Source organism: Neolamprologus brichardi, chromosome 6 (assembly GCF_056152115.1).
Source record: "Neolamprologus brichardi isolate AB-2024 chromosome 6, ASM5615211v1, whole genome shotgun sequence".
NCBI lineage: Eukaryota > Metazoa > Chordata > Actinopteri > Cichliformes > Cichlidae > Neolamprologus > Neolamprologus brichardi.
In genome coordinates this window covers 14,036,467-14,062,542 of record NC_142109.1, presented here as the reverse complement: position 1 = coordinate 14,062,542, position 26,076 = coordinate 14,036,467, and the positions used below count along the sequence as shown (strand labels likewise).

At 41.4% G+C, this 26,076-nt stretch overlaps 1 protein-coding gene across 2 annotated transcripts in view; it reads left to right on the top strand.

The window, feature by feature from the left end:
* Positions 1-4,653: 4,653 nt before the first annotated feature.
* sh3gl2a (SH3 domain containing GRB2 like 2a, endophilin A1) overlaps positions 4,654-26,076 on the top strand; it is a 37,788-nt gene continuing 16,365 nt past the window's right edge. For both annotated transcript variants that reach the window (XM_006787075.2, XM_087841725.1), the window contains exon 1: positions 4,654-4,833. In XM_006787075.2, the coding sequence (XP_006787138.1) occupies positions 4,789-4,833 (45 nt within the window). In that variant the 5' untranslated portion in view covers positions 4,654-4,788. The remainder of the gene's footprint in view (positions 4,834-26,076) is intronic.

Here is a 26,076-nt window from a genome sequence, read left to right as displayed (position 1 = left end):
TGATGGCAAAAGAGCCAAACGGGACAGGCAAAAAAAAAAAGAAAAGAAAAGAAACAAAAGTCAAACTCTACAAATTGATGGAGAAATGTGGAGAGAAAAAGCTCATGGCCCAGAGCACCACCCCATCTATCAAACAGGTTGCTTCAGTTATGGCTGCCAGTGAAACTGGCACGCTGGCATTTATTGATGATTTCACTGTGGATGGAAGCAACAGGCTTTATGCAGTACTGTAGAGGAGCTTACTGTGTGCTCAGATTCAGCCAAATGTGTCAAAACTCACTGGATGACAATTCATTATTTAGGAGGACAACAATCCCAAACAGAACCTTAAAAAAGAATTTTTAAGGGTAAAGAGGTAGAATATCCTTGACTGCCCGAGTCAAACGCCGGCACAGTCAACGTAGTTAAAACTGAGCTGCATCCCATTTGTTGTAGAACAAACTAAAAGCTGCGAGACTCTACAAGCAACGATTGAAGCCAGCTGCAGAGGTGGCCTGAGTGAGCACTGCTTATGGTGTAAAAAAGCCTAGAGCAAACCAAATATATGATTTGTATTATATTTTCTACAGAACATGTGCCATTTTATTCTTTTTACAGTATCACTCATTGTTACACTACGCGTGACGGGTTAAAGTTGGGGTAGTATCGGCATGTGGAGCTGTTTTGCAGCTTCTGGGCATATCCTGCTCACCATCAGTGACAAGGTAATAACTGGGTTAGTGTTCGCTAGCTGAAGCTCAGAAGAGGTTGAATGATGTAGCATGAAAAGGATCCCAAACACTGAAGAAAATCTCATATAATGTGGCTGAGCTGAAGTTGAAAGTAAGAACTGTCAAAAGTTCTTCCTGAATCGGTGAATGTGCTGCGGATCTGATACCAGCTACAGCTCATTTAAGGCTTTCTCTGCCAAAACTCATTCTCGTGTGTGTGTGTTTATGTGATCACAGGTTATGATCACTTGATGTAGAAATTTCTAAAGAGTCCGTATACTCTTGCCCACCACTGTATATTCATTTTCTTTTTTACTAGTGTGCAGTCATTGTAAAGGAGAAACTACACCATCTTTCAAATCAAAGTTTTTTGTGCATAAAGACATTAAAAAAATCATCTGCAAAATACATGACGTAATATATCCTTTCAATATTTATTCAACAATAACCAAGCCAAAATTATAAGCAATAAATAGATAAATAAGTGTGCGCTTATTGCTTCAATAGGAATTGAAATGGTGCAGCCAGCTTCTGTTAACCATCTGCATCTGACTAACTGATCATAAGCAAGTGTGAGCACCTCTATAAGATGTGTTGAAAGGTGTTTGGTCTGGAGCAATCTGATGTGTGTTAACACAAAGTCCCAATCTTCCCAGGATGTGCACGTCTCAGAAAATTCACTTCTAGATCAGACCGAGCAGTGCTCAGAGAAACTGCAAAAAAATCCAAGAGTGACATCTCAGACGCTTCAGGCCCCAGTAAGCATGTTAAATATTAAAGTTCATGACAGTGCAATCAGGAGAAGACCAAACAAGTATGGCACAAGCACATACTTGCCCCTGAACAAATCGCAACACTTGTGGAACGATGTCCTTTGGACAGATGAGACCAAAGTGGAGATGTCATTAAGTACAGCGCCACATTTAATGAAAAGCAAACACAGCTTATTTAAACCAAAAGAAATGCGGTGATGGGACCTTAAGACAGATGTGCATAAACAAATGCCCGCAAACCTCAATTGATGCAACGCTGTAAAGAAAAGGGAAAACAGTTACTCCAAGTTATTGCTACTAAAGGTGATTCTGCAAGCTCTTGAATAATGTGGTGTACTTAGTTTTTCACACACCTGCTTCTGCAGTTTGGATTAGTTTTGGTTAAATAACTATAGATACAGTGTAATGGGCCATGTGTAGTTGTTCGTGTGAGGTATTTAAATAATTCCAGAGGCTGTTTTATTATGTTTTCAGTTGTAAAATCTTAGAATTGAAAGAGTGTGTGATTTATTTTTATGATGGCTGTAGATGAGACAAACATCTGAGTTCAGCTCAGCGTCTGTGTGAAAAGTACAGCTGAGACTTAATGTCTCATGAGGTAAGACAGAGGGTCACCTGAAGCAGCTGAGGAACCAAGCAGTTTATAAGAGCTGCCTGCAGAAGGCCAGCGAGCAGGAAAACTGAGGATAGCACAACATTCACATCATTTAATCTACTGCAGCAGACAGACAGACAGCACAAATCTCTGAGGCCACTATCATTTATTGTAATAATATGTGGCCTATTGCAAGGTCTGTGTTTCTCATGCGGTTCAGCGGTGCTGCATCATCTTTTACCACTAGGTGGAAGCAGAGCAGTTTTTTTTAATCTGGACTGTGGACAAACAAAACCGACTTTTCACCTCGCCAGCCACAAAAAAAAGTTAGTATCAACTTTTAAATTATAACATTCAAGAAATTCTCGTGACAGGCCCATTGTCGCTGTTTTTTTGTGAGCTTGGCCTTGGCCTTCCACTTCAGTGGCTGTTCACAGTGACACCCTTTCAAGATTAAGTTATGTCACTAAATTAAAATCACTACTTTTTTGGACCTTTTGTTTCTTTGTTATTTCAGTAACAGAAACAGAAATAATAAACATACATGAATAAACCCGTGTTCGGGGATTCACCACATGATGGCGCCACTAACACAGCAAACGCTGCTCATTTTCACCAGTTCTGATGTTCTGTGGTGTAATGCCTGGTTATTACTAGAGTATACACAAAGACAAAAATAATAATAAAGAAACTGTGTTGAAGATTACAGTTTGTAATTTAGCCAGAATACTTAAAAGTCCTCTCCGTTTACTACATTCACATTAAAGCGCGAATGCGTCCACTGTGTGAGGTGTTCATATTTTACATAAGAAAATAGAAATATTGCTCTTTACTCTAAAATGTAAAGCGGCCTATGAACGTATTGCGTGGTCTCCCTGCACATACTGTGGTCTGATCTTAGAGACCTTCGGTTGTTACTTTGGTGCTGCCAGCGCTTCTGCACTTCTTACACCCACTATGCGCCCTGCTGCTGAGAAGCACTCCTCCCACCACAGACAAATGGACACAGTATAACTTTTACCACCTGTCGTTTGCATTTCGCCGGTTGTGCTTTGTTTTCGGAAACAAGTTATACATTTGAATGCTTGCGTTTATCTAGTTTGTAAGATGATTGCGCCTTTTAGAGTTAATTTTCTCGACTGCGAATCGTTTCATTTAAGTACGTCGCGGCCGCAGATATGGCCACATTTACGATTTCATGGCCAATTTTGTGATCATGCTCCGAGCCTAATTCAAATACTCTAACCTCGGCCATATGGGATGCGTCTCTGACTGTCTGCCCAAGTAGCCAGCAGACAGTAGACTAGCCATCTGGCGCCGTAGGGGGTGCCGCTGAGCTGACAAATGTGTGCAGGTGACTTGTTTGTTTGAATTCAGACCCGCTGCTCGCATTGGTCCTGCATTTTTGAGCAGGCTTTTCATTGTTTTAATGGATGCAGTGATTAATGGACTGAGTCTGGATCTGAGAGGTGATGGACTCACGCGTAAGCGTGTGTGTGTGAAAACTTCAGATATTTTTTTTACACCATAACACTGAGTGTGCGCAAGTTACTTGCTAAGTCTTATAGGTGTGATGGAACGTGACAGTGAATTTCTGCACTGCATTTAATTTTCTGTGTGAGTTGATGCCAAAACAGTTTTTGCACCATGACGCACGAGTAGGCTGCATTTAATACACTGAGCAAGAAGTACAGAAGCGATATGATTTGGATAGTTGGGAACGGACTTTTTTTCTGAGTTCTGGGTTTTTTCTGAGAATTTATGTTAAAAAATACCTTAAAAATAAAAACAAGAGAAATATAAACACACAAAATGACTTTAAAAGTCTAACATTGTCTGTTCTACGAGTGGTTAATAAAATAAGAGTTATGCTAAATGTTGTATAGGTAAGATGGTTTTAATGTTGCTTTTTTAATTTCTTTCTCATGTTTGCCTCACTGCTATAGTGTCCTCTGCGCTCTGAAAGCTTGTGTAGGTACACGCATATTACTATGGTACATTACTTTTTCTCAATTAATAGTCAGTATTGCAGCCGAACCTGCAGTGTAACCATTCATTATGGCTCTGAGACACTTAGAGACTTTCGTAAGGGAGATAATAGTAATTATTGGTTTGCTGTAGTCTGGTTGTTCGGGGTGGGACGGCTCTCTCCCTTGAGAGATGGGCGCTGTCCAGGGTGCTGGAGATGCTGAAACGCAGAGGTGTAAAGGTCATACTTCTTTCTTTCTTCCCCGTCTCCCACGGAAACCGTTCACACATCACATTTGGGCACAGTGCCTCTCACCAACCCATGTAGCTCTACCACCTAGATCCTCTCCAATCATTGAGACATAAAGAGTAATGTCATCCTTTTTCTTGGTATCGCATCACGTTAGTCTCGCGTCTTTTCTGCTAAACGAGCTTAGATTAGAAATACCTCAGTCCCCTTTTTAGAGTTCGGCTGTAGTGAGGAGGCGGCCGCTTTAAACTGAGCAGGCTTCGACGTCAGAGCCGTTTAAGACATGTGGTTTTGACATCCAATAGCCTGATAAGGGCTTTAGCACCCCCCCCCCCCCCCCCCCCTTCTCGCAGGAGATCCCTCTGGTGAAGACCAGTGTAGACGGGAGTTAGCCACGGCTGCAAGATCACCAGATTCAATTAGGAGCGAGATTCCCTGCTCACACCTGCAGCAGCACTTCGTATTCCCAGCTAGAACCTCGATTTAGCGAACATGTCTGTAGCGGGGCTGAAAAAGCAATTCCACAAAGCCACTCAGGTAAGAAGATGCGGCGTACGGTGCTCCGGCTCTCACTAGATCTTCCACTTACAGTGTCACGTTGTCTGGGGGGAGGAGGAGTGGCGTGAGGTTTGGAAAAGCAGAGATTCATCCCCAACACAGTGATGATTAATTCACGCTAAATGTCGCTGCATTAACTCGCAGTGTTGTTGCTAGTCGTGCTCCATTTATCACCTACAACCTCTGGTGTTTTTGTGGTTCTGGGGTGCACTCCGCTGAAAACACTGGCGTGCTGCAGCACTGCACCAACGGGAGAATGCATCAGTCGTGTTTGACTCCGGTGGTTATTCAGTGCGTGATGGGAAAACACGATAATTATTCAGTGCCACGCTTTTTGCGTGTCCATCTGGGAGCCAGATGGCACAACACTGTGATGACAGTGATGTCGGGAACGTCGGTTCTTCTCCGTACCCTTCAGATGACATTCCGCGCTGACAAGCATCGGAGCTGCAGCTCGTGCTTGTCGCTCACTCTTGCAATGCGCAAGTTGTGGCCCTGAAATGAAGGACGAGTTAAGTACAGGAGAAACTCCGAGGCGCACCTCGTTATGCAATCGTTAAGTGCGCCTTGGCGGAAATCCGCTCCTACCAGCATCGGCACGCCATGACCTCTGCGCCCTCTAAATGCACTTATCGCCTTTTGCGGGACACCAGGTGATAAATTGAATTAAGCATTCCCCATCCATCACCGAATCATCGGTTATTATTATTATTATTACTGTAAAGCGCAAGCCCAGCGCAAATGTATTCTGTTCAAGGTTACCCAACGCGCTTTCTCAACCCTCTCATTTTAGGCTAGTCATGTATTATTATGTTATTTCAGGTCAAAGTGCACAACCTGAAGGTTTAATCACCTTTAACTCGGGAGCCAATCAGAGTGCTCTTAAGTGGGACCTTGAATGTATCAGCATCTCAAAGGCCTTGAGTGAGTTTTATTTCCTCTAGCTTGGAAACTTCGGGAGGTTTTCCATTTATAGGGCTGAGTCACAATGACACTGTCCATTAGCTTCAGGGCCCTCACTGCAAGACACACAGAGCCTGTGTAAGTCACACACACACACATGTGTGCCCTCCCCCTGTTGTTCAGCAGTTTATGCAATCTCAGAATGGCCTTAGTGACCAGTCTCACTTTGCATTGTTCTTCAACTTTATGAGCAGCTGTCTCTGAGATGGAGGGGAATAGTGCATTGAATGTGACAGTAATAATCACATGTCTATTCAAGGTCTCTGCCTGGAGATAGTGAACACTCTTAATTGCAGGTTGAAACTGACTAACTGAGAATTAAGTAGCAGCTCGTGAGGAGAGGAGTTTACTGAAACAATTGGCAGCTCGAGATCCAACATCGACATGCAGTAGACTCTTATTGTTTTTTCATTTGTTTTTCACATCTCCCAACATGAGTCATTTATATTAGTGCTAATGTCACACTGACATTTGTAAGGCCTGTGTTGATAATGAATCATACATTCGGACTGCATGTTCCTAAAGAGCAGTGCTTGCAGATCACCGCTAGGTGCATTATGTTTGGGAGACTGGATCGGGTTCGAGTGTTAAATAAAAGACAAAGTGAAGTAATTGGGAACAATCTCAAATTTCTGTTAACACATTTCTCAGTTTTAATCAAGAGCTCATTTTATCTGATTTGAAATAGACAGCAGCCCACACAGGGCATTGGATGGCTGCACTGATTGTGTTAATTCTGTGTGATGAGTCTATTGTCACCCATTAGCACGCCCTCCCTCTCCTTGCAGATGTTCCTTTCTCGTCATCAGATGAATCTGTGTGTGTGTGTGTGCACGCGCAAGAGAGTAAAAGAGAGGTGGGGATACACATAAGCATTTATATTTGTAAATATGCATAGATTTATGTGGATCTGTGCATGCATAAAGAGGTGTTGTTGACTGTCTAAATATGCAGTAACTGTATCTGAACTTGAAGATTTTTACTTGGTGCTGTCTTCATTAATCTGTTTTATTCCCAGTGTGATTTAATCAGCTTTAGGCTCACAGTGTGTTGTCTCTGTGGTCTCCTGCTGTCTGTTCCTCAACATTACACACACACACACACACACACACACACACAGAGCCCTCTTCCTCAGAATCCCAATGGCAGAAGGTTCCCCTCAACCCCTCTGTTCCTGTGCCACAGCCTTGTAATCCAAGCCCAGATTTATGTGGGAAGCTGGCTAGTTGTACACAGATGACAAATGTTGCTCAACCATACTTTAAGAAGACAGTCACACAACACGAGAAGACGTCGTCAATGCATGAAGTGTTAGATTCAGAGATTCATAATGGTCAGAAAGCAGTAATAAATAATCTATATCCATATCTGCTTTTGTTTTTTTACTTCAGTTGTTTTATCATTGTCACGTCTCAGTGCAGGCTAGAGGCAATAAGCCACAGTATTAAAATCATATGCCTGATATTGTATAAGTCCCCGTAGTGCCACTAAAACACCTCTGACCTATCAGGACACGGATGCAGAACCTGTAGTGTTGTTCTGTGGCGTCTGGCACGGGGCTGCAGGAGGAGATGATTTGAGTCCTGTGAGTTGCAGGTCAGTGCTTGGTCCGTGATGCATGTTAAAGTGAAGTCAGGAAGCCTGAACTGATTACCTGTGTTATTCACAATTGATTGATTTTCCATACTCTGGCTAATCAGTGAATAAAAATTCCCAGATAAACTTTAGACCATTTTTAAGCAAATATGCCCCCAAAAATTCTCTGGTTGGAGTGTCCCAGTAACATTTACTGGTTCTTGTGGTGTTATATGACTGGAAAATAAATTTGGGGATTTGATGGATGTTCCCTCCACTGTGGTCAAGTGCTCGTTTACAGGGGGTCGTTTGATTGTTGGGGTTTTCTCTCTATGATTTGAGGGTTTTTAACTAACAACGTAAAGCACCTTGAGGCCTCAAGCACCTTATTATTCAGTTTATTGAAAAAAATAAGATCAAAATGACAGATTAACGATTCATATCAAATAGTTGATTTTTTTCAGCAATGATATACTATAACAGATGTTACTGCATATTAAGTTATATAAAAATTAAGTTCAGGAACATCAAATAGATGATATACCCGCACAAGCAGGCCTGTATACATCACTTATGGAGTGATTGTTTGAAAATCCAAACCCACACTAACATCAAAATTAGATGTGAACTGAAATTTTTTTTATCCTAAAATGCTGTATCGACCTTTTAGCCCAATGTGTCTCTAATTGCTAATTATCTGTGCAGCTTCAGTCTGGAGTTGAGGACTATGGCGTCTGCTGTATGAGCAACAGCAAATCCTCGTTTTAGTGGAGGAGGAAGATGCATTTCTTTATTGTAGACACTGCTGAGAAAAACGGCTCATAAAAGGCAGAATACCCTGAAGTTAACTGCGACTTCAGTGCGAAATACACAAACGCAAACTCAGTTTCACCTTTTCACATGCGTCGCAGAGTAATTTATTTCACACAAGCATAATCACACTTTTCTCTGACAGAATACATCTCTCGCCCTCGCTCAAGGACATTGATGCCCTGTGTGCTGCATTAATAATGGGGGCCATTTTAAAAAGAAGTGAAGCATGGGGGCATGAAGGGTAAAACCCAGCAGGGTCCCTAGGAATAGCTTTTTTTTAAAAAAAAACTTTCTTCATTTAATCTGCAATCCATTAGTCATTCTCACTATGTGATGTAACTCAGCACATGCTATAATAGGTTACAATACCTCGAAAGTGTTTGTATTTCATTTAAACCTGCTATAACGACAGCACAGTGTATTCTTCCTCTTTTGTTTTTAAGCTCACAAGCAGTGTTTTCAACCATCTTATTTTTAAAGGTGATGATCTCTGGCTTAATACGTCACAAGTCAACTCCACCTCGGAGTCAAATGAGTCACGCTTAGAGCAGATTCTACTGTCACGATGCCACCGTCGCTTTCAGGTTCATTTGCAGCCAATGGTGTGTGTGTGTGTGTGGACGTGCAGCTTTTTATATTGTACCGTCTGCTAACTGTTTAGAAAACAAAAGCTTCTTGTGATGGGACTATTTTCAATACCGGTTTTGGGGGGGTTTAGGGCTGCGGTGAGCGCATTTTTATCTCGGTCCTGCAAGCAGGAAGACGAAAATCTGTTCATCAAATAGAAGCTGCAGGAGAGAGGAGGGAGGGAGGATGAGCAGGAAAGCTTGAGAACGTGTGGCAGAACCAGTGAGAGATGAAAAAATAAAGAGAGTCTTTGGGGGGTTTCACTCTTGCAGGCTTTTCAGATAAAATGGTTTCTTTGCTTCTCGTCAGTGTCAGAAAGAAGCTGACGAGTTTCCAAGTTTGGCTCCCTCCGTATGAGTCACGCTTGCAATATAAAACATAGTGAGTCTAAAGAGGTTTAATCCAGTTTGTTTCATGCCGTGTTGGAATATTTAGCTTCTTGTTGCATAAAATGTATTCTGAAAATGACTGAAATTACGCATGTGTGTAGAGCTCGCTCCTGTTTGCATTACATGTGCATCTCAACCGTACCTCACACACTGCAGAGACTGTTATCTCGATCCAGACTCGTGGCTGTTCTGCATATGCACTACTCACGTTTTCAGCCTGTTCTTGGGTAATGATCAACACAATGTTGCAATATGGCGTACAGGTTATTAGCTATAGTATAGCACACATCAATATGAGTAAAAATGTGCGCATTGACATGATAACAGTATAATTTGGAATCAACCTGCACTACTTTTTAAATCTATGCACTGGTATATTTGGGTAATAACGCCACCTTTTATGTTTCAGTGGATGCCAAAAGATGGAAATCAGTGGTGAGGATGCAGTTGAGGAACAGAAATACAAGCAGCCTTGATCTGTTTGCAAATGAAATTATCTGTGAAGATAGTTTAGCTACATGTCGATGAGAGATTGTTGGATTCTGGGGCTGTCTGCGAGCCGTTACGAGTTGTAAAATCCAGAGGCAGTTATTAGATTTGAACGTCGTATATTTCTTGCAGTGGGTAATGGGAGTAGTGATCCTTTATTTAGCAGTCAGGCCTGGTTCTACTGGAGATTTCCCAGCGTGTGTGCTGAATGCTAATATAGCAGCTACACACGTGCCACTCTGATTTATGCTTCTTCAAAAACTGGGCGGTTCATTTTAGTTTGTGAGTGAAAGGCAAATTCTTTAGCATGTAACACTGTGTGTGTATATCTTTCCAGTATCATCTCTTGGTTCTGGAAAAGTATGCAGTGACAAAATGTGAACGCCCATGGACAGACACCCATGCGAGCCTGGGGATAGCAGCAGGGTCCTTGGATGTGATTGACGCCTGCAGGGCTTTAGGGCAGCAGATTGCAAGTGGGTGACTCATTCAGCCTGGATCCTCGCTATAGGCCTACTGCAGTGCAGCGTAAAACAGATCCAGCTGGGAGATAACAGATGGGGCGGGAGGAACAACAAGAGTGAAGCAAGGATAAGAGATAAGAGATAAGAAAAGCAATGAAGAGGAGGATAGCAAGCATCCTTGTGCTGATAGGGAGTGGCACAGAGGCAGAGGGAGAATTCAGCCAAGAGATGCTGAAGGCTGCAGCAGAAGGACAAACTCTCCGAAGTCGGGAGAGAGTGTGGAGGACAGAAAAGCTCTGCAGGGATTTACTCACATGCAGGCTGTAGGGAAAAAATGCAGCTCAATGCTGAATTTTGACAATTGACAGGATCCTTTTTTTACTTCTAAATTCTGGGTAAGGCTGCAGCTTACATTTGCTTTCTTTCTCAGTTATTTGATGGATTATTTCTATTAATTGGCCAAAATATTTTTTTCTAAATATCAGAAATTTCACACAGTGTAAAACAGGGATGGCATGGGAAACAGCCTGTTCTTGCTTTTGAAAAGGTTAGAAAAACAGCACCACTTAGATGGCAGAGCTTAAATTGTAGTCAAATGGTGCCTATCATGCTGTAATCACATGTAAGTCACATGCAGCACACTTCTAAAGTGGGCCGGACCAGTAAAACTTCCCTTTCTTTTAGTGAAAAGACGTTTAACCGCACATTTAATCCACGAGAAGATATCTTAATATAAGAACTGCAAATTCAACATTGCTGTTTGTCTCAGTTTTTCCACACGATAAAGAGACACTGCTCTAGTTAATGAAAGAAATCTTTAACCTAAGGAATAAAGGTGTCGTTCATTGCCTAGACTGGACTGTAATTATACAATTAAAAGTTTCTGTAAAATTCACAGAAAATGTATTTTTCTTTTTTGACCCATTGTTTAAAAACATCCTATAGTCAGGAGTGAAAAACAGGAACTCTGACACTGCTCTAGGCTCTGTATGATGTCATTGAGAGCATAAATCCTCAACATGATGCTCTCATACAGCTCTGGCTGTGAGCCCAGAAGTCCCTCTCACTTGACAGGTTCAACCTGAAAACCATCTGTTTGCGAAGAGCAGCCAATCATAAGACACTGTGAGGAGGAGGGAGGGGAGGGGCTTAACATGAGATGATGAGATCAATAAGAGCTGTAATTGAACTGAGTCATTCGAGGCTAATAGAGTCCAAAATAGCAATATTGAGCTGCAGTACCATGTTGCATAAAATATCCCATTTAAGGTTATAGAACAAACCCAAGGTGGCACTTATGGGAATCTTTACTGTTAATAAATACTTGATTTCTGGTCTGTGACAGAAAAGACATGCAGGAGACTACAAACAGGTGCTGTACTCTTCCCACCGTTCTGCTTCGCGTCATATGTGGCACCCTTCTTCCTGCACGTACATCATGAGGTGAAGTGTCCTCCAAAGGCCTGGAAGCTCTCTCTTTAAGTCAACACAGTGAATCCAGGTTTGGCCGGCAGTGGATCAGCACTGCAGTAAAAGCAGTGCTGCACTGGATCCAGTCCAGCAGCAGTACCTGCATTAATATCCCTCTCATCTTTTTATCTCCTTTATTTCTCCCCTTCATTGGTGCTTCTAATTATCTGCACTTGCTTGTCATTTTCCTCCCAGCTAAATATCAAACTTTTCTGTAGTGCCCTTCTACCTTTTGTGTAAAGTTCCAAGATATATAATGTTTGATTTTTGTCTTCAAACTGGAAGATTTCTCGCTGGTTCTAACACAGTTTTGCCGTATATTGAACAGCACACGTGCAAACTCTTGTTTTCTTATTAGGCGGGCTTCAGAAAGAAATTTAGACCTTCACATAGATATATCAACCTGTGACAGGTTTTCATCCAGTGTGAAAGTCAAACGCCACCTCCATCACCACATCTCAAACAAATCATTAATTTCCCTGACACTGCATTAATCCTAAAGATAGTATTACGACAAGTTTTTATTGACCTTTGAGCGTGTGACTAGCTTTCTCCAGAGCTGCTGCCACACATTTCACGGAAAGGGTGTCTCCAAAAACAACACAGTAACAGATCTGGCACGCTGTATATCTAACTAAATCCTGTATGTTTACTTAAATTATTTAATCGGGTTTAAGCAGCTGAAAACCAGCAGCAGCAGCCCACGGAGAGCTTGTGGACTGAGCACTGGCCTTTGGAGTTGCCATTGTTCTGACGTCAGGTTTTTGTTCTGTGGGTTAAAGACAGTCACGACCTGCAGCGTTCCCCATATTCCCTATTATTAGCTCGTCCAGTGACTGGGCGCTGTCGGCACATTGGACTTTTTAAATATGCAGAGCAAACGTGAATGAACATTGTTTAGCCAGCTAGATATCTGTCAGAGAAGAAGGTGTGCAGAGTGAAAACATTGGTGCCCGGTGTTCTGCTATTTCAGTCATTCTTATTTTGACAGCAGCAGTCGCTAGAGGTTCTTTTTTCTTCCTGCAGTTTCTTTACCGTCCGTGGTTTCTCCTTTCACTCCTTCCTCATCCTCTTTCTCTCGCTCAGCATCAGTATTCAGGCCATGGTGGATGTTTTATTCATATTATGTATTCCTGGCATCAGCCACTGCAAGAGACACTAGCTTAGACTTGGGGCCGGTAAAAAGGAACTCTCAGTACCTGTTACTAAGAATTAGGAGAAGGTTATCCTCACCACACTTAATTAATAAGAAAAATGAGCATTTGCCCATTTTAAATATGTTTTTATAAGATTTTCCTGTGTGAGGATTGTGAAGCAAAGTGTTTTATTCTTGCAGACAGAGATAGGACTGGCGTCTACTTCAGGAGCATTCAGGTCACATCATTATTACTTGCATTTATAACCCTGAAGAATGCAGAAGATTTCCCTGTAAACCTGTTTATCCCACTGATTGTTGAGCTGCCTACATGCTTGGACATGTCGAAGAGGCACTGCAACATAATTTAGGGACACTTATGCTTTTATTATGCATTCACTTGGAATTAGAGGTCATGTTTAAGTCACATAAAAGCACCATGTTTTAGATTTAAGCAGAAAAAAAGGTGTTAATTATACTTTTACAGCGTTACTGAGAACACATCTGACAGGCAGTGATAGTCTGTAGCCAAGTACTCCACTTATTTTAAATTATTAGATCCATTTCCAGTTTTTATTCCTACTTTTTCATTTATTTATTTTCATTTTATTTATCTTTATTTTATATTATTTTATATTTTCCGATAGGCTGAACAGCGTTACAGATTAAAGCAGTTACCCCCGATCACTGTGACCACTTCCTCTGGGGCATTAACTAAGCAGCGAGCAGTTCGTCTAAACAGATTTTTCTCTATTCAGATGTTTCATTATGTCAAATATTTAATAAAGACAGAAAAATTACAAAACATATCAGATAATACAGTTATTGTTGCACAAATTTATTTTTCGTATGTAATATTGGTAAAGGAATTTTGTGTTTGCGGTTGATTTTTATTTTTCAGTTGTTGTATTTCTGTTTGAATGAAGAAGTTCTTCTTGTCCGTTATACCGGATGGGTTTCATTCCCTGACTGCAGATGGTGTGTGTGTGTGTGTGTGTGTGTGTGAAAGCAATTGAAAAATAAAAAAAATCTAGGAAAAGTGGGTTATTTTGTGAAGAGAGAGCAGGAAGAGATGAGAGGAGGAAGTAATGGAGTTAAATGGAGAGAAGTGCAGGATGCTGGGAACAGAGCTGAGGAGGCAGCGCTTTGTGTCCCCAGTTTAATGCCTAATTTGGCTCATGAAGGGGCAGTAATGAGGATCGGGAACAGAACACGCTTTATTGTACTTACATGTCCGATAAAGCAGCTTTCCGGGTGTTTTGAGAGGGGGGCATGTCAGGACGTGACAAGGTGGTGGTGGGGGGGGGGGGTCCTTCTGTTTTTTATTTGTTTGTTCCTTTAAAACAACACCAACAACCTCAGCATCCCCCACCCCCTCCCGCCAAACAGAAAATGCATGTTTCCATCCTAGACGTGGACACACAAAAAACACTCACTCGCCTCGTGCCCAGACAACAGCCTCGCACCAGCTGTGGGGGTAAGACCGAATGGCTTGTCAGGGATTATGCTCAGATTAATCGGAGCACAGTGACTTTGCATCATATTTGAGCTGTGTGCGAGCCAAAATCAGGGCGCTGCACGGTAATCTGTGAAACGTGCAGCATGTGCCGGACAAGGCCGCAAAATAGACCATGTGACAGAGATTCACGACTCTGCCATCAGGCTGTTTTTGGGGTTTATTTTTTGTGGATTCATTTAGCAATTTAAGTGCTGATGCCCTACATGATTAACAACCTTTTTTTTAAAAATTTATCAAGCTATATGTTAAGATTATTACAAATGATGTGAGAACAGAGATAAAACATCTGTTTTACTATAATCCTATTATAAATATGGCCTCAAAATGTTCATTTTATTAGTAATAAATCATTCTAATTAAACATTTACTATAATGTCCTATAATTGCCTTCATGTTATTCTTTGCTGTGCGGTGGGCTAATTATTTATTTGGCTCAATGCTCTGTATAAACAATCCTCTTCATCACCTTTTAGATTTATAAAAATGTGCCGCAGACTCAATATGGCAAACACCACCCACAGACAAAGCTGTAGATGAGGCACCTTGAATTAAAAGCCAATATAAGATGGCTTTTTAATCAGAAAGCAGCTGTAGACTTTGTGTAGGTGTGTGTCTCTGCAGTCACGAAACAAGGTGTTTGCCGAAGACATTTAAATAAATTATTACAGGATGACGATCATGTGCATTTTGCAGGAAGCGAGTCAAGAAGGTGGGGCAGTTCTAGAAGAATTGTAATGTGGGTAACACTTCAGTTTTAATCAATCCTAAGTGCATTTAATAGTTTACAACACAATATGATGTAGTACTGAACATTCAGCCTCCCACCAGGTGACCAGTGCAATCGCCTTGTGACCTGATGTCGTCACCCAGAAGTTGAGGGTGCACTGCAAGTACTGTCAGTCAGTCACCAAATGCAAAAAAAGTAGCAAAATTAAGTTGCAGCTTTTTTTTTTTTTTTTTAGGTATCTTTTGCTGCAGTGGAACACAAATAGAAAAATTAGCCTCAACCCTCAAAACCTCAAAGGATGTGCAGTTCTGAGCATAACCTCATAAATTATTGATTTAACCTGCTGAGTTTGCATGAGCACAAACAGGAACTGCAGACCACCTCCTGCCTTTTAAGCGTGAACAAAAACTAAACCTTCAAAATGTGAAATTGTTTTGAAGGGCTGCAGTTTTACTGAAGCGAGCTTAATAAACTGGCGACTGAGTGCGTAATGACCTTCATAGAGGAGTTTTTAACATGTCATTGCATGCTGTTTATGTCAGTATCCATTTTTAAATCTTTGAATTTACCAGATTTCTTTATAAATATATTTTACGCGCCTGCAGCATCCTTCCTGTTTATTTTCTCAATGCTCATTTTAATCAGCTGTCACTAACAAAACAGTCTCAAATCCCCACTCGGCAGAAATCTGAAATAAAAATAACTAATTATGTTAAAATAGGACGACGACCAGAAAATTATTCTATACTTATCATTTCATCTTGAGAGGTTTTTATATGTTTTGCTATATTTTATTGTCGTCAGAATTCAGTTGCTTTTACATAAATGTGAAGGTGAAGCAGAAGTCCTCGCTGTTCTGGGTTTCATTGCATTTCTGTTTTTCTCTTCTCTCCTGTCATGACCTCCTTTTTGGGCAGGAAATCTAATCAAACCAGACCGGCCTTGAATAGCAGACAGTCAATATCAAATATACAAAACGTCGGACTGGCGAGGCTTTTCAATTTCCTCAGCTTTTATTAGGTACGGATTGATGACATCGTGTAATTTGTGAGTTATTTCTGCAGTGAGATTGAAAATTTGTGTCTCGGAGAAGGAATCGGGTTTGTTTGTTTCTTTATTTATTTGTTTATTTTGAGGGTTTTTTGGATATTGGCATAAATGCATCACTGCTTGTTTTTACCCAACGCTGCTCCTAAATCATGGTTTAGCTTGATGGTAGCATCATCAGCAATGTTAATCAACTGGATTTCATGACTCCAGTATGATGTTGTTGTTGTTGTTTTTTAAAGAAGAAGAAGAAGCAGAAGTAGAAAAAACATGGCAGGAAGTTCTTTTCATTAATGGCGTTTTTCAGCGGACACTCTGTCACAGCACACACACTCACACACTTGTTTCCACCTATTTGTTCTCCTGCTTTTCTTATCATCGTCATCACCTCTGTAACATGTCCTCACCTGTCACACTGTCACACACAGAGCTCTGCTTGATTCTGTTGCAGCTTTCTGTTATGCTGCATTACAACGCAGTGCATTCAGATGGTAATTATAGTAGATTTTTAACAGAACTCAAACGTGTCTTCACTCTGCGTATAGTTCATCTATAGTCCTTCCAGGAAGTATTTTCTTTTATATTAATCAGAAAATACAGAAGTCCCTAACACCATGTAGCTACAGCAATCTATGGCATCACTTCCTTTTGTCTTATGTAAACAGATAAGACCTGGAGTCATATCATCGAGCTAATTAATTATACTGACACACTATTAAAATTGAAGAGTAATGATAATTCACTCTGTGACAGATTAATAAAGCCAATATTTCTGCTTTTTTCTTTTTCCTGCAATATTTCATCTTTACTTAAAAAGAGATGTTTTTGTATTGCAGATGATTTTCTTACAATGTCTCCGGTGTTGTGTGATATCATCGTTTATTCATAATCATTAATCACTCTGTGATTCAGACTTGATGATCTTTTAATCACTTGTTTATTCCAACCAGCAGCCAAAACCCTGAACATGCTTTATTCTCTTTATCATCACATACATGAATCCTTATATTTGAGAGGCTGTGATAAAATAAATAAATAAATATCCGGCTTTTATCAAAGCTGTTCTCTCGAGATTGTCTGATTAATTGATTAATCCTTACAGAAACAGTACAAACAGTACTGTTGTTTCGCACTGAGGCTCATTGTTAATGGTCATGTTTTCTGTGGGAGGACTGCTCTCTGTCAGTGACTGATAGCGTGGAGGGCAGTGAGGAGTTTGCTGAGTTTTTAAATGAAGAATAAAGATCCAGGCCATTGAGTGCATGACTGCGTATATATGTGTGAGGCTGATTTTTGGCACAAGGTCAAACATTTTCTCAGCAGACGAGCCAGATTCATCGTTCCTGACGCGGAACTGTTTCCTCTGAGACGAACGATAACACACACACAACACAAAGAAATCAGAACACACACAAAATGGCTGCTGTGTCTCTTTCACTGGTTTTAACAACTCCGACCGCCAAAATCTGCAAGTCAGCTGGATCACATGTTCTCATAGGAAATGATGGGTTCTTAATATACCTGGATGACACTACGCACCAGCCACTTTATTAGGCACACCTTCCTAGTACCACTTTGAACCCCTTTTGCCTCAACTGCCTTAATAATTAATGACACAGATTCAAGAAGGTGCTGGAAACACTCCTCAGTTCCTTGGTTTCCTGCTCTTAGCTCTGACAGGAGTGCCACCTGGTGTGGTCTTCTGCTTGCTTGACATTTTGTTCCTTCAGAGATATTCTAAATAACATGGATATTTGAGTTAGTGTTGCTGGATATTTTCTTTTTGTCAGACCATTCTCTGCAAACACTGGAGATGGTTGCTCAGGGAAGTGTCAGTATAGATGAGCAGTTTCTGAAATACTCAGACCAGCCCGTCTGACACCAACAACCACGGCAGATTCAGAGTCACTTGCTGCAGTGTGATTGGTGAGTAGATATTTGCATTAACAAGCAGGTGTACCTAACAAAGTGGCCTGTGAGTGTATAATATTCCATCTGTTTCGTATTCCGACACTTGCTATCTTCTCGGATCAGATGTTATTCAAACTGACATCACAACTTGAGCAGCAGTTGTAGTTACTATAGTTCATACATGGCGCTGATAAGTCTAGTTGTTGAGACGACTTCTTCTTTGTGTTTAGTAAACTGACAGTCAAGCGGAACTTTATACTCACAAGCAGGCTTAATCTTAAGGATAACTGATGTGGTCATGGAAGTGTGGATTACAGATGCGTGCCCACGCACACGGCACACTGCACACAGCAGGTTGCAACTGAGCGCTTTAATAACGATCATTAATACGGATATTCAGCGTCCACTTCCTAGACAGCACCATCATTACACCCACACAGATATAACTCGCAGCACTGCTGTGTAAACAGAAAAATTATATCACTGTGAATCTACTGCACACACAGAAGGTGCCTTTCTGTTTGCTTATGTTTTAGAAAAAGTCAAGTCCTCTGCAGGCCTCAAAGCTCTGTCATTATCTCTACCGACAGACGAGCGAACGTGAAATGGAAATTGCGGTCTGGCAATCAAGTACAGCGAAACAGATCACCGACATGCTGCGATGTGCCATTAAATTCGTATTTGCATATTATGCAGGGCGTGTATTTAAATAAAGGGTGAGTCACTCTATCTGAAGATGTAAAATATTTTTTTAGGGTCATGTTCCTCAGTGTCTGTTGGTGATAAATAAAAAGGAATGCCTCTACAATCTTACCTGTTTGCTGATTAAGGCCCCAGTTACACAGGCTTAGAGACCACTCAGTGACACCCCCACCCCACTGGCAACCGCTGGTTGCTAGGGAACGGTGTGTAATCCCTGACTATTTGGCAAGTGGTTGCTGGGGGTTGCTAGAGGTATCTTGGTGAAACTGGTTGCAAAGAGGTATATAGTGTCACATCAAAAACCTTCTTGGAATTGCTTTGGTCGCTAGCAGATTGCCACAGTCTTGTCTGCAAACACTCGCCAACTACTCGCTGAGCGGTAGTGACAGAGACCGCCTGCCCTCAAAATAAAGCTAGCTCCTTTCGAAATGTGTTTGCTGCAGCAAATAGGTACGACCTTTACTTTGAAGGAGGACATTCTTAGTTTACTGTTTGTGTTGCACGTTTTACTAGCATTCAGCTAGCAGTTAACACATTTGCAGATAGTATGACGTCTCCCATGCAATCAGTTAGCGACCAAAGCAATCACAAGGAGGTTTTTTTGTGCCACAGCCTCTGTGCGATCAGTTTTATCCTAGCGACTGCAAGCAATCTTGAGGAACCATTCATAGATTAAGCATGCTAATGGTTTGTTTTCTAAATAACAAGCTAATGACATATTAAAACAGACCTTTAAGGATGCTCCAAAAGCCATAAACCACAACCCCAGTGAAGAGCCCCCTCAGTAATCTTCTACTATACGTCTTTGCTAAACCGATTGCTCTTTGCTTTTTTGTTGTTGTTGTGAAACCAACTTGGCCATCTCAGCCGCCACAGAAGCCTTTGTGTCGACTAGATTACCTTAATACTGAATGACATGCTGTTCAGCTATATAGTAAATCAAAAGGTGTTTATTGTTGTTCAGTAAAAACTGCCCATCAAACACAATGAGTGATTTAAAAACAGGATAATTGTAAATGTTTTCTTACAAAGAAGCTAATCGACCATCTGACAAGCACTTTAGTAGAACTGGCCTCTCAAAACACTCTTCCTGCAAGAAATCTTTAACATTAACAGGCTGAATGAATCAAGTGAAACAAATGGACAATTGAATGATTCAGTTTAATCATTGAGCTAGAACGATTCAGTTCTTCATCGAGCTTATCTGTCGGTGGAGGTTCTCAGCCTTCAGCGTTTGAAATAACGGCAGATGCACTTTTTCTTTTTGGTTCATGAAGACGTTTCAGCTTTCATCCAGGAGGTTTCGTCACTTCTAATAGCCAATGGACCCCAGTGGGATTGTCCAATTTTTTTTTGGGGGGGGGGGGTCCTGAGAGTTGTTGATCCACCCTGCAATCATGTGAGTAAAGGTGGGTTGAGAGAGGAGTGAAGGAGGGCCTACAACACCAATTATCAGCCATCTGTATCTCAGCCTTGAGAGCTCCTCCCAGGCATTTCAACCCTCACACACACCTTGACTCATGTGACCTTATAACGCATATGATGGCAGGCAATGTTTCTCAGAGTCACAACTCCGCCTCAGTAATGACATACGCCTTAATTCACACCTTGCCTCAACTGACTATTAACAACTTAAATGATTACAGGGTGGTTCAGTGACTTTCAAGACCCCCTCCAAGGGGACAACTCCACCAGAGGTGGGGACTCTCCATCAGCTTTTAGAACTGAAGAAGTCTCTTGGATGAGAGATGAAACGTCTTCACAAACTAGAACGAACAGAAGTCCTGTTTCCTTTATTTTGGGGTCTGTTGTGCCAACTAACACTGGCAAATTGACACTACAGACTTTCAGTCTTTCTACAGGCTAAAAAAAGCATCACAACCAACAAACATTACATTCTGACCCAATCCAGCAGCAGGAGCACTGAAGTGTAGATTCACTAGCTGGGCCCACGTCCTCATTTTAGATTTGACAGCGTTTTACTAGGTAAAAGTGAAAGATTTGACATGAATTGAGCTGCGGTTTGGGGAAGGCCTTGAAGGGAACTGGCGACGGCTCCCGGGCCTGGCAGATCCCCGTGTACTAAATAGAAGTGAAGAAGTTAAAGAATGGAGAACAAAGAGGGAGGGTGGGTCACGTAAACGAGAATGATCAGCTTGCAGAACTGAGGGAACCTATATAGATGACAGCCGGAAGGAGCGTGTTTGGAGGCGTGGTCCTGCTCCTGATTCTGATACATAATCTCCAATTAAATATGTAAAAGTGAAATTCTGCAGTGGGCAGTTTTCAAGGCCCTTTCTGTACATTTAGTAAATATTTTTCTTAATTGCTTTTAGGTTTAAACAGTGAGTGGCTGGCAAAAAGACTTCATTAAACAGGTGAAATTAACAACTGAGTCAAAAGTGCACTGAGTGGATGGAAGAGGAACATAGTGAGTTTTTCACACGTTCATGTGCATCCAAGGCAGACCTACTGAGAATTTCATACTTTATGACAGAATCAGTCATATTTTTAACAGATGCAGGATTACTCTCCTGCTTCACTGGGCCTGCCTTGCCTGAAATATGCTCATCAGCATAACTGCCGTAATTTGCAAAAAGAAAATGGCACATTTTTAATATAATAGCTCGAGAATAACTCGTTACTATAAATAACTTTCAGTCTGACAAATTTTGTCGCGTGTGCAGTTGCTCATCCTCTGCCGTTGTCATGTCGTCATCATCACGAGTCCCACTGCTTGCAAACTGGCACGTTTTCACCACACAGACACACAGAGCCAGCTGGTTCTCACCCACCACCACTACCCCTCACCGCCACCTATCCCTCTTCTCTTTCCTCCCTCTCTTCCCCCAGTTACTGAGCAATACATGGAAGGATGTGTGCACAGCTATCTCCCCAGCTACAGACTCATCCCTGCTGTTACATAAGTGCCACGCAGAGGCTTACAAATCAGATTATAATAGCCACGGGCCACACTCTTAGAAAGGATGGAGGTTAGTGAAGCAACATGGCGGACCTATGGACTGCTGCTGGCAGTTTTGGAGAGAGATATGGCTGGCACCCTGTCGTGTCTGGGTGTTAGTCTACGCTCGGTGTCTTACAGCTATTAAAAAAGGCCTCATGAGCCCTGCTTTTGTGTCCCGGTAGGTTGAGTGAGATTGTAGTCATCATTAGAACCAACAGTATTGCTGAATTTTGTCCCCACTAATACCTCACAAGGTCCTTGATGTTTAGCAGGATTACTATCATCCTAAAACGGCTGTGTCTGGAACAGCTAGCCCACCCACACGTCGTTTCTGAGTACTGCGATTTAAGAATAACAGAGGGATTTTCCTTGATTCCGCGACAGCACAGGTCTACTAAATTGGGCGACATTACGCACTCACAGCTTCCTGGTGTTATGTCCTTAGAGATCCTGGTCAGCTGAGGTCAAAGTTTAGCAGCGTACTGCAGATTTCAGTTAAGGTGAATTCAGACAAATTGGTGAGTCAGAGCCCAAACTCGGAGCGTGGTGTTGCACGAGTTGCAAGACGATGAGAACATTGAGGCCTTGAGGATACTTAGAGGTGAGAGAAAAAGCAGAACACGAGAGAGAAAAGGACATGAGAGAACAAAAGAAAAACCTCCCGGGCATTTTTATGTAGTTTTTTTAAAAACATTTTTCTTTTTAATATTTTGTGAAGATTTAACAGTTCACTGTCGTATTCTCAGCTGACCTGAACATAGCCTTACCTCAGTGCTGTTTTTCACAACATAAAAGGAACTAACGGACGAGGGGGGGAAAGGTGATAAATGTACCAATTTAACCTTTGTACACACAAAATAAGAGCCGTGTGATGACTGTGTTGTTTTTACTCTGTAAAAATGTCTCCCACTATGGTGGGAAAAGGACAGCTCGGCGGCAGGTGACTGGATCAGGAGGGGAGGGATGTTTTAATTCTGACAGGAAGTGTGAGATCGTCCTGTTATTGTCCAGCAGCAGGGGCTGTCCTGCTAATGGCTTCACTAATCACTCTTGTCATTTTTAATCTCCCTCTTCCACCCTGGGTGTATTTAAAGCAGGGGCCTCCGTGTGCCCAGCCTGGATTAGAATAGTGAGCAGGAAAGGAGGAGGGGAGGCGTGGGAGGCAGCGGGGAGGAGAGTGGCATCAGCAGCACGCTCCTTGTGTGCCTCACATTATGTGCCATGTGACTAATGCTAATGCTAACAGCACTGTTTTAATACTGAATATACAAGTATGAAGAGGACAGGAGGATGGATGCACTTGGATTTACATTAATTTAGTTTGACAAGCAGGTACAAATGTAGATCTGCATTTAAGCACACATCGTGGACAAAGAGAACCTATAGGTCATTTAAATCAAATCTAAATTTAAATCTTTTTATATTAAACCATGATCTCTGCAGGGCTCGTGGGATGTCAGCATTAAAAACCTCCGTCTATCCCAGGGGTTTCTGTGTAATCGTATCCATACATGAAATCATTTGAAAAGAAGTTTTCACAGAATCTACTCAGTCCTGTGAACAATTAAGAGGGTAAGTAGTGTCAGCCGGTCGCTAATAATCAAATTTACTTGATTAAGTGATCACCAGCAAGTGTGACCACCTCTATCAAAGCAGAGGTTTTGGCAGTTTGCTTGTTGGGTGCGTGTTAATACAATATTGCATTCTTCCTAGAAGTGGACATTCCCAGCAAATTATCCTCAAGGTGAGATTGTGAAATGGTCAGAAACTAAAAAAAAAAAAAAAAACCCAGAAGAGCTGCATCTCAGATTTTACAGGCCTCAGTTCACCACTAATTAAATGTTAACTCCATGACTCCACCAAGACAGTAGGTATCTCTGCATGTTTGATTTTGGAAGGTCTCTTACTCCAGATGCCCCGTAAGGATTTTTGTCTCTTTCAGAAATTGAACCGACAATTTTCATGACAGTACAATTATTTTGGATGGGTTGCCAGGAGAAAGCCTCCTTCATGGCAACAAACTTGGCTTTGGAAAGTTACATTTGAACAGATCACAAGATTTCTGGAACAATGTATTCTGGACAGATGAGTGGAGATGTTTGGCCATAAAACACAATGGTAAAAACCAAAAACAAACAAACATCACAAACATCTTATACTGTATCAACTGTCAAAAGCTGTGGAAGTGGGGTGATGATTTGGGCAATGGTACCTGGGACTCTTGTAATTACATGGCCTCAATTAAATGAAGCCATCTGTCCAAAAGCTAAAACTTGGCCCAAACTGGGTCATGCACAGCAAGTCCAGATCCCAACCTGACTGAAATACTGTCAGGACCTTAACAGAGCTGTGCATGAACAAATATCTGCAAACTACAATGATCTGAAGCTACGACAGAGTGATGAAGTCATACAGAAAAGAATTGGTTCAAGTAATTGATGCTAAACCTGTTTCCAAACGCTACTGAATCTTAGGGTGCACCTAATTTTAACAGGCATGTAAAAAAGAAAACTTACATGCAGTCATATAGCTGTGTAAGCCATGTTAAATCTATTTATTGGTTTGTTTAATTTAGACCTGATATCAGGTAACATTCATTCCTGCCTCAGCAGCGCTTTCGGTTCCGTGGCACTTTGTAAATATTAGCATCCTGACAAACATAACTGAAATATGAAACATAGCATCAGTATAATAACAGTGTCCCTGCTAGCATTTAGCACATGCAATCACTTGACGCGCTTAACTGAGATATGGAAGATAATATCCGCACAAGTGTCACTGTTAGAATTTAGCTCTGTAGGTTTTCTAGTCTTGCTGTTATTTTTTTTATATATAAAAGCAGAATTAAAATACCTTTAAAACACAAATGAAATAAAATAAGTGTTAATAGGATTGTCCTTGCCCATAAAGTGCTTTGAAATGCGATGTTGTTTTTCAGGACTTCCATAAGATCTCTTCAGTTTTCCTTTGGGGGGGATGGGGGGGAGGGGAAGGGGGGGGGGGGTCTCCCCTAATATAAAACTTTGTATTTAGCATGCAGACAACAAAAAAAGCCATGTATATTTCCACCCACTCTTTCTATTGATAGCATTTACAGTGAAAGGTAGGAGATAAAATAAATACAAAAGACTGTACTGAATTGTTTTTAAATGTCTTTTTGTATTAAACTGCACTTTTCTTAATGGTAATATTTTGATAAAATAAGCTGAACCACCTCAGAAGACAGATTTCCAAACGGTGAATCATAAAAACACAAATGCATGTGTAGAAATATGAAAATAACAGCCTGACTGTTTGCGCCGGTGCAGCTATGATGATATAGAATTGATCACAGTGTGCTCTGCAGTTAGCGAAGTAATCTAATCCTGGACTTCTGTTAAAAGCAACAGCAGACACTTTCTGTGTCAGCGTCAGCTCAGTTTCATTGCAGCCTTTTAAGAGTATTAACTGAGCCTGTCCTACACAGGTGTAAAAGCCTGCTCTTTAAAGTCTCCTGTTGTATTTGCCTACTGGGTTTTTAGTAATCCCTGTGGGCAGGTCTCTTAATCAAAAAGCAAGCAGTGACGGCCTGCTGGTGAATCATTGTTGGCAAATAAATATATAAATGTGAGATTCAGCACCTGGTAAAGGTTTTATTCTGGCAACGGTGTTGAATAAAACCTTTTAAAGTCAGGAGAAAGGCGCTGTGGTTCTTGCTGCAAGCTTGACTGCAGGATCAATACAACTCTCATATCCTTCACTAAAAGCCAAGCTGAAGCCACCAGCCAGGTAGCCGAGCCCAGTGAGAGCCTGTGTGGGAGAAACACTTGTGCTTGTTTAGCTGAAAAGATAGAAAACATACATCCTACCAGCACTCGTCTTACAAGTCAGAGTTTGCATAAAGTAACGTGATATAATCTGTCATTAAAAGTAGCTGCTTTCCAGATTGTGTTACACTAGTGGACGTTAACCTGCCAGGAGAGAAGGCGGACGGTGCTAGCACTGCTAAAATTGGTGACATACTGGGTATCTGCTTACTTTTAGTCCAATAATTAAATCCCATGTTTAATTAAATATGTACATAATTTGCTACACCCCAACCTTCTTCCATACTGGAGGAGCCGATGATACCTGCAACAGGGGAATATCAGCACATTTTTATAGTTATTTCTAAAACTAGTGTTTTGAAACGGATGCAAGACATTTTTATCTTTTACTACTTCCTCCCACAGTCCAGACGTGCAAGTTAGGTTAACTAAGGATTTTAAAGTCTCAGTCACATAAGCCTACAGACCGGTTGGCAAACTCCTGGCAACCACCAATCGCTGGCAAGACCTCCTTGTGACTGAATATAGTCACAAACGCTCACCAGCTAATTCTTGCGCTGTAGTGGAAAGAGTGCGACGTAAAGTGGAAATAAAACGTTCACCTTATAAGAAAAACTGCA